This window comes from Gossypium hirsutum, chromosome D05, assembly GCF_007990345.1.
Source record: "Gossypium hirsutum isolate 1008001.06 chromosome D05, Gossypium_hirsutum_v2.1, whole genome shotgun sequence".
Taxonomy (NCBI): domain Eukaryota; kingdom Viridiplantae; phylum Streptophyta; class Magnoliopsida; order Malvales; family Malvaceae; genus Gossypium; species Gossypium hirsutum.
In genome coordinates, this window is record NC_053441.1 from 64919338 (window position 1) to 64928645 (window position 9308).

The window sequence follows — 9308 nt, forward strand, 5'->3', positions numbered from 1 at the left end:
GGCGGCCAGCATGGTGGCCATCGATTGGAGCTTTGAGAGGATGAGAGTGGTTGAGAGAGTTTGGCGAATTTTTTTTTAAAATAGGGCTGAAATTAATTTTTTGGGGTTAAAAAAATTCTATTTATAGTATAGCCCATACACGTTGTTTTGGGCCCAAGCTTCAAGTGCCAAAACGACGTCGTTTTAATGTTGCCTGATTACTCGACCCGCTCCATGGCTAGGATCTGCGATTTTTTTAAGCGGAAGGGCTAATTGCGTTTTCAGCCCTTCCGCTTTCGTGATGCACTTCAATTTAGTCCTTTGTCGCCTTTTGGTTGTTTTTTTAAATTTGGCCATTGATTTTTTTCGTGTTTCAATTGGGTCTCCAGTCTGTTGATCTGCAGAGGAAAGGACACGTGTCCTGGGATGGGGCTAATTACTTATTTAGTCCCCGCTTGTTTTTGCGCATTTAATTTTAGTATTTTACTTTATTTGATTACTTAATCTATTTATTTTATTTTAATTATTTACTTTAAATTTTACTTAGATTCTGATTTAGTCCCTTCTTTCAATCTTTTATTTTTTTCTTTGTATTTATTTATTCATTTATATTTACACTTTTTTTTCTTTCTTTCCATATTTTTTGTTTTTTTTTTTCATTTACTGTTTGTTTCTTTTACTATATTTATTATTATATCTATTATTATTATCTATTTATGCATTTTATTACAAATCACACCTACGATTTCATTTACATTTTAATTAAGCCCGTCATTTTCAATATTATATATAATATTTTTCTCTTTATTTATTTACATATTTATTTACTTATTTCTTTGTCTTCATTATATTTAAAAAATTGGTATTGTCATTTCATATGCATATTTTGTCATTAGAACTATCATTTATTTTATTATTGATTATTTATTTAATTAATTATTATTTTTGAACGTTAATATTGGTATTAAAGTGATATGTATTATGAATTGCTTATTAGAGCATCTATGTTATTACCGTTCATTAGCGTAACATTTTATTCATATATCAATTTTAATATTACATTAATTTTTACCCAAATTCGTAAAAAAGAAAATTTCGAAAAATAAAGGTAATATTTCATATTTAGAAATTCGAAAAGTTGTGCCCTAACTTACTGGTTTTCGATTTTTCTCGCGTTAAACCTAAATAACCGAATATCCTTTTAAAACTAAAATAAATGTGTTTTAAATAAAAATAAAGGCAATATTCCGTATTTAAAAATTCGAGAAGTTGTGCCTTAACTTACTGGGTTTTGATTTTTCTCGCGTTGAACCTAAATAACTGAATATCCTTTTAAAACTAAAATAAATGTGTTTTAAATAAAAACAAATGCGAGTTTATTCTCGAAAATACGAGGTGTTGTGTCTTAACTTACGAGATGTAACATTTAGTTTCTTCGAGATAAGGAGACATTTTACATATTACAATTTATCCTAGTAATTTTTAATTAACATTAATAAAAAAAGATCGTATTTTAAGTTCTTTTCGAGTTTTTAATTTTTGATATTAAGACACTAATTAATCAACTAGGTACCAATTTTTGGGCATTACGAGGGTGCTAATCCTTCCTCGTATGTAATCGACTCCTGAACCCTTTTTTTAAATTTTGTGGACCAAAATTGTTGTTTTAATAAAATCAAATCGTTTATTAAAAATAACTACTTTTCGAGGTAACCCGATCACACCTCATTAAAAAAAATTGGTGGCAACTCCTATTTTCATTTTTGTTTTCAAAATTAAAGTCGACCCCTTTTTTTAAAAAATGATTTTGACAATTACAGTACGAAATCAATTCTCAATTAAATCCAAAGGAAGGAATTAAAATAGCTCGATTTTTATTTATAATAAAATTGAGCCTTAGATATTTAAAAAAGAAAAAACTGACTTTTTTAAATTAAAATATATTCAAAATGTAAGCAAACCCTTTAAAAGATCCATCAACTTGCAGTACTCTCCTATGGCCTTCTCATCTACACCATTCCTCAACAACTGCGGAAGAAACAACCAAACGGCAGTCACGGCCAGAAATCCCATAGCCAACGCCCCGGAAACCACTGGGTGCAACCTCATTTTCTCAGGCACCACCTTCTTTACCACCACTTCCGCCGCCACCGCAACCCCATGTAAGATGAAAAACCATGTCATCTCCCAAGTAGGAGCCACACGAGTCACGTAATAATACATCAATTCATGCATCAAGCCGGAGACGACAAACACGGTGATGATCGCCGGCAAAGAAGTCCACCTTGATCCGACCAAACGAGTAGAAATACGACGCATTGGGTAATATACGATTGGTCGTAGAATACTAGTAACGATAAGGTTCCATCTACGACCCCAGAAATCTTGTAAAGAGGTAGTTAAGAAGGGTTCATTGAACTGTGGCTCGATCTCGAGCCCAAACATGGCTCGAGCCGGGATTGCGGCCAAGGCTAGGGTGAGCTCAAGCTCAATGTACATATGGACACCGTACATTGCTAGAACTACATTTTTATGGAGATTTCGTTTGTAGTTATAACAATGGTAAAGCAAAGCTAATATTAGAACTTTTATAGCAAACAAGATTGATCTTTGGGGTGGTTTAGATTTGTTTTGAGATGAGGTTTTTTGTTGAAGTTTAATGGGAAGAGACGCTAAGGAAATTGTTGCGCGGAAGCGTGTGAATGAGTAAAATTATTGTACTGAAAAATCACACTAAGTTCAATTCCCAGGAAAGAGAGGTGGATCACGAGGATCGCTTACATACCAGATCTTTCCTAGCCAGAATATCCCTCTATCGTAATTTAATAGCACAATAAATCACTACAATGACACTTGCAAAATATGCAGAATAAACAATAAAGAACACTAGAATTTTAACGAGGTTCAACAAATTTTGCCTACGTCCTCGGGCACTACCAAATATGTTTCACTCCAAAAATACAAGTGAAAGTTTACAAATAGGGAGAGAGAACAATTGCCTTAAGTAGAGAATGGCAAGTGTGGGATGAAGAAAGTAAGAAATGGTTAGGCCTATTTATAGTTGAGGTTTAAGGATCAACTTGCAATGTCCCTATACAATTAGGGACCAAAATTGCAATTATCTCATGCCAACTTTTAACCCAACTTGCCAACCAATTTTACTTTCTACTTTCGGTGCCCACCCTTTTTGACTTTTCAAACAATGGGTGGGTTCCAATAATCTCCACCTTGAAGATTTGATTAGGATAATCTTATCTTCACACAATTCTTTCTGCCTTTGACAACAATACTTGATAGTGCCTTCTTCAACTGTTAAACTTGCAGGATATTAATCAAGTTCAAACAATGTTCGAACTTGGTTGCTGTTACCACCTTGGTCATCATATCTGCGGGATTATCTGCAGTCTTGATCTTCTGAAGACAAATTTTCCCCTCTTCAATAATTTCCCGCACAAAATGGAATCGTACGTCGATATGTTTTGTACGTGCATGATAGACTTGATTCTTTGCTAAATGAATAGCACTTTGACTATCACAATATACGTTAATATGCTCCTGAACCAACCCCAAGGTTTTAGCCATACCTTGTAACCAAATAGCCTCCTTTACAGCCTCTGTTACAGCCATGTACTCGGCTTCTGTGGTTGACAATGCAACTGTAGACTATAGTGTAGACTTCCAACTTATTGGTCTTCCAGCAAGTGTAAACACATAACCGGTGGTTGATCTTCGCTTGTCCAAATCACCGGCATAGTCAGAATCAACGTACCCAATAACACCTTTACCAAGTGTATTATCCTGCTTGAACAGTAATCCAACATCCACGGTCTTCTGAATATACCGTAGAATCCATTTCACAGCTTGCCAATGTCCTTTTCCAGGATTATGCATATACCTGCTCACTATACTAACTGCCTGTGAAATGTCAGGTCTTGTACACACCATTGCATACATCAAGCTACCCACTGCATTAGAATACGGAACTTGCAACATGTATTCTCGTTCCGTATTCGTCGAAGGAGATAGTTGTGCAGAAAGCTTGAAATGAGAAGCCAACGGGGTACTTACAGGTTTTGTCTGCTCGTTCATGCCAAACTGCTGTAGTACCTTTTTCAAATACTGCTTCTGAGACAAGCTAACTCTATCATGAGCTCTATCTCTCCATATTTCCATGCCGAGAATCTTTTTAGCTTCTCCTAGATCTTTCATCTCAAACTCGAGATTGAGTTGAGTCTTCAATCTTTCAATCTCAACTTTGCTCTTAGATGCTATTAGCATATCATCAACATATAAGAGCAAGTATATGAAAGTTCCTTGTTGTAGCTTCTGAAAATACACGCAATGATCAAATTTACTTCTTGTGTACCTTTGCCCTTTCATGAACTGATCAAATCGCTTGTACCACTGCCTCGGAGATTGCTTCAATCCATAAAGCGACTTTGTCAGTTTGCAAACCCAATTTTCTTTTCCAGTAACCTTGAATCCATCTGGCTGAGTCATATAGATTTCCTCTTCCAAATCACCGTGTAAAAACGCGGTCTTCACATCAAGCTGAACTAGTTCAAGATCATATTGCACAACCAAGGCTAGCAAAATCCGAATAGACGAATGCTTCACAACTGGAGAAAACACTTCATTGTAGTATATTCCTTCTTTCTGAGCGTAACCCTTTGCTACTAATCTAGCCTTGTATCGAATTTCATTTTTATCAGGAAATCCTTCCTTCTTTGTATATACCCATTTGCATCCAATTGCCTTCTTTCCCTTGGGTAGTGTCACCAACTCCCAGGTCTTATTTTTATGAAGAGACTGCATTTCTTCATTCATTGCTTGCTTCCACTTTACACCATCAGGGTTACTTATTACTTCTGTGTAAGTAGAAGGAACATCATCATCTGTAATTGGAAGTGCATAGGCCACTATATCATCAAAGCGAGCAGGCTTACGAATCTCTCTTCTTGGCCTTCTATATGCAATTGAATCTTGTTGCTGTAGAGATTCTTGGGTAGGAACCTCTTCATCATTTGTCCCTTCAATATTAGCTGGATCATCGTTAACCTTTTCAAGCTCCACCTGCTGCAAAGTACTACTGGTTTTGTCATCCTTTTGTGAATCCTTGTACTTCAACATGGTTGATTCATCAAAAGTCACATCTCTACTGAAAACAATCTTCCTTGTATCAGGACACCAGAGACGATATCCTTTTACTCCATCAGTTATACCCAAGAATAATGCTTTCTTTGCTCTTGGGTCTAACTTAGATTCTTTTACATGATAATATGCAGTGGAACCAAATACATGCAAAGAATCATAATCAGTAGCAGATTTACCAGTCCACATCTCCATAGGAGTTTTTCCATTTATTGCAGCTGATGGCAAACGGTTAATTAGATGGCACGCATATGTAACTACCTCAGCCCAAAATTCTTTGCCCAATCCAGCATTGGACAACATACATCGAACTTTCTCCAGTATAGTTCGATTCATTCGTTCTGCCACCCCATTTTGCTGTGGTGTATCCCAAACAGTGAAGTGTCGCACAATGCCCTCATCTTGGCATACTTGTAGAAATGGATCGTTTTTGTACTCAGTACCATTATCTGATCGAAGTCGTTTGACCTTTCGACCAGTATGAGTCTCCACCATCTTCTTCCATTTCAGAAATGCATCCAAAACTTCACTTTTTCTTTTCATTAGATACACCCATACTTTTCTTGAATAATCATCAACAAAAGTAACAAAATAGTGCATACCTCCCAAAGAAGCTACTTTGGTAGGTCCCCACACATCACTGTGAACGTAGTCCAGAATTCTTTTCGTATTGTGAATTGCTGGACCAAATTTTACCCTCTTCTGCTTGCCCAGAACACAATGTTCACAGAATTCCATTTTGCAAGAATTTGCACCTTTCAATAAGCCTTGCTTCACCAATGTCTGCAAAGCTTTTTCACCAGCATGTCCCAATCGCATATGCCATAATCTGGTAGCCTCTGAATCTACATCTTTTGTAGAAACTGTTGATGTTGATCCAATAACTGTACTTCTATTTAAAAAATACAAGTTATTTCTTCTTGTGCCTTTCATCACCGTTAGTTGCCCAGCTACTACTTTTAGTAATCCATCTCTCAAAGTGATTGTGAGCCCTTTAGATTCTAGGGCACCTAATGAGATGAGATTTTTCTTCAGGCTAGGTACGTAGCGAACATCTGTCAAGACTTGGATTGAGCCGTCGTGATTCTTCAATTGGACTGTACCCATTCCCATTGTCTTACAAGCACTATCATTGCCCATAAGAACAATTCCACCTTCTAGCTCTTTAAGACTAGAAAACCAGTCCTTATTAGGACACATATGGTAAGTACATCCTGAATCCAAAATCCACTCATCCGTTTGACATGCCATTGCCATGCCAACCAAGCTAAAGTCTGACTCCTCATCATGCTCCGCTACACATGCATTAGAAATAGCCTTGCCCTTTTGTAGCTTAGGACAATTCTTTTTCCAATGCCCTTTTTCACGGCAAAAGGCACATTCATCTTTGGCGGGTCTCCCTTTGGACTTTCCCCTTCTACCAGATTTGCTGCTGTGTGAACGACCTCTTACTGTTAAGACTTCTGCGGTTGTATCTCTGTGATCTCTTTTATATTTCTTTCGAGTCTCAGATCTATATAACGCACTACAGACTGCATCAAATGTGATCGTGTCCTTCCCATGAAGCAATGTGGTGGTAAGATGATCATATTCATCAGGAAGGGAATTCAACAACAATAATGCCTTGTCTTCATCTTCAAATTTCTCATCCAAATTTAGCAAGTCTGCTAAAATTTTATTGAATGAGTTCACATGGTCATTCATCGACATACCGGGTGCATACGTGAATCGATAAAGTTTCTTTTTCATATAAAGCCTATTTTCAAGACTTTTCGTTAGAAACTTTTCTTCCAGTGTATCCCATAACTTCTTCGCTGATGTCTCCCTCATGACAGAGTACTTCTGCTCTTTGGCCAAACATAGGCGGATTGTACCACACGCCTGTCTATTGATCTTGGCCCACTCCTTGTCATCCATCTTGTCAGGTTTTTCTTCAAGGGCTATATCTAGCTCTTGCTGACATAAGACATCCAGGATCTCACATTGCCACATACCAAAATTATTGGTACCGTCAAATTTCTCTACTTCAAATTTTGCATTTGTCACAGTAGTCCTTGCTGATGACGATGCTGCTGCCATTTTTCTCCTCAATCCCAACTACTGTATACGTGAACAGTACCGTATATGTGAATAGTGTCGTATATATGAATAGTGCCATATACATGAATAGTATCGTATACGTGAATAGTACCATAAACGGTCGTATTCCCCAAGTACGAACTTGGCTCTGGTACCAATTGTTGCGCGGAAGCGTGTGAAAGAGTAAAATTATTGTACTGAAAAATCACACTAAGTTCAATTCCTAGGAAAGAGAGGTGGATCACGAGGATCGCTTACATACCAGATCTTTCCTAGCCAGAATATCCCTCTATCGTAATTTAATAGCACAATAAATCACTACAATGACACTTGCAAAATATGCAGAATAAACAATAAAGAACACTAGAATTTTAACGAGGTTCAGCAAATTTTGCCTACGTCCTCGGGCACTACCAAATATATTTCACTCCAAAAATACAAGTGAAAGTTTACAAATAGGGAGAGAGAACAATTGCCTTAAGTAGAGAATGGCAAGTGTGGGATGAAGAAAGTAAGAAATGGTTAGGCCTATTTATAGTTGAGGTTTAAGGATCAACTTGCAATGTCCCTATACAATTAGGGACCAAAATTGCAATTATCCCATGCCAACTTTTAACCCAACTTGCCAACCAATTTTACTTTCTACTTTCGGTGCCCACCCTTTTTGACTTTTCAAACAATGGGTGGGTTCCAATAGAAATGAAGTGAAAAAGGTTGGACGGTGGTGGTGAGAGCGGTGGTTGGTCGAAACAAAAGAGGAGGAGCTTGAAATTAGCTAACCAAGAGAGAAAGAAGGCGGTGATGCCAACAAGATGAACGGAGGAGACGGTGAGAGGTAGGTAAAGGAAGAAGATGATGGTTGGGGTTAAAGAAAAAGGCTTGAAAATGCCTTTGGGGAGCTTTGATGATATGTAGAAACAATAACAAAGGGAAATTATAGCTAAAATCCATACCTTGATGAAATTGTGAAGTTCGTTCTCCATAGGTTGATCTTTGGATCTTTGATGAAGATGACGTTTAATGTTTAATATTGATAAGGATTGTAGTACTTGACTTTACTTAGATAAGTGCATTTTTAATGTGTATTTAATTGAATGTTGAAGATAGGTGCCTCCAATCATATCATAATGAATTTAAGCCTAGAATTTATTAGTTCCGAATTTTTGTTGGACATGATAAATATAATTTTGGTTGTGTTTGATGAAAATATTGATATAATTTTATAATTATTGAGTGGTTTTTTTTTATTTTAAAATTTTACATTAGTGAATTTAATAGCGTTAACGATTAGATTTGAATTTTTAAATTCGAAAATTAAAGGATTACATTTCCAAAAGTAAAAATATAAAGATTAAATTTCAAATGTACAAAGACTACAAATATATATATAGAGTATATTTTAATATTCAATTATTTATTTTATAATTTAGCTTAAAAAATAATTAACCTAATGCGAAGCGTGGCAACAACTATACTAGCTATATTTCAAAGTAGAAAAATGAGAGAAAGCCCAATTTATCCTTTTCATAACAGTTACCTTGTTGTTATAATTTTCAAGTTGATTACGCGCACATCGCACCAATTGTTGATACAAAATGTTGGCTTAGTGTACATGGTGATTCATATACATCACTATGGAGAGCCGTTGATGGTGGTTTTGAGAATTTTAATCTCTTTCTTTTTGATTTGATAGGGCCACAATTTGGTTTGGTGGTGAGAGAATATCTTAAATACTCAAATGGCATGCAAATTTATTATTAATTGTGAATTTAGTCTCTTTATTTTAATGTAGTCTATTTTAATTTTTGTATTTTTTGAATTAGTTAATTTTAAGTCATGTATTTTATAATTTCCGTTTTAGACATAAAAATTTATATTTGATGAATTCGACACCTTAATAGGGCCAAAACTAAAATTTAATGTGTATTTAATTGAACGTTGTCAATTTCAGTTGGTTATGAAAATATAATTAAATGTAATTTAAATTATGTTCGTATATTTATGTGGCTTTAAGTCATTACCTTTTTAATTATATATATTTTTAGTTCGTTATTTTAATTATAACTTTTAAAATTTTTATTATTTGTGATTATATTTGT

At 35.5% G+C, this 9308-nt stretch overlaps 1 protein-coding gene across 1 annotated transcript; it reads right to left on the reverse strand.

Moving 5' to 3' along the window:
- Positions 1-1878: 1878 nt before the first annotated feature.
- LOC107902160 (probable long-chain-alcohol O-fatty-acyltransferase 5) lies at positions 1879-8262 on the reverse strand. The gene is made up of 2 exons (XM_041092843.1): positions 7888-8262; positions 1879-2656 (listed from the first exon to the last, which is right to left on the reverse strand). The coding sequence occupies exons 1-2, from the start codon at positions 8190-8192 to the stop codon at positions 1924-1926; spliced, it is 1038 nt and encodes a 345-aa protein (XP_040948777.1). The 5' UTR covers positions 8193-8262; the 3' UTR covers positions 1879-1923.
- Positions 8263-9308: the final 1046 nt, after the last annotated feature.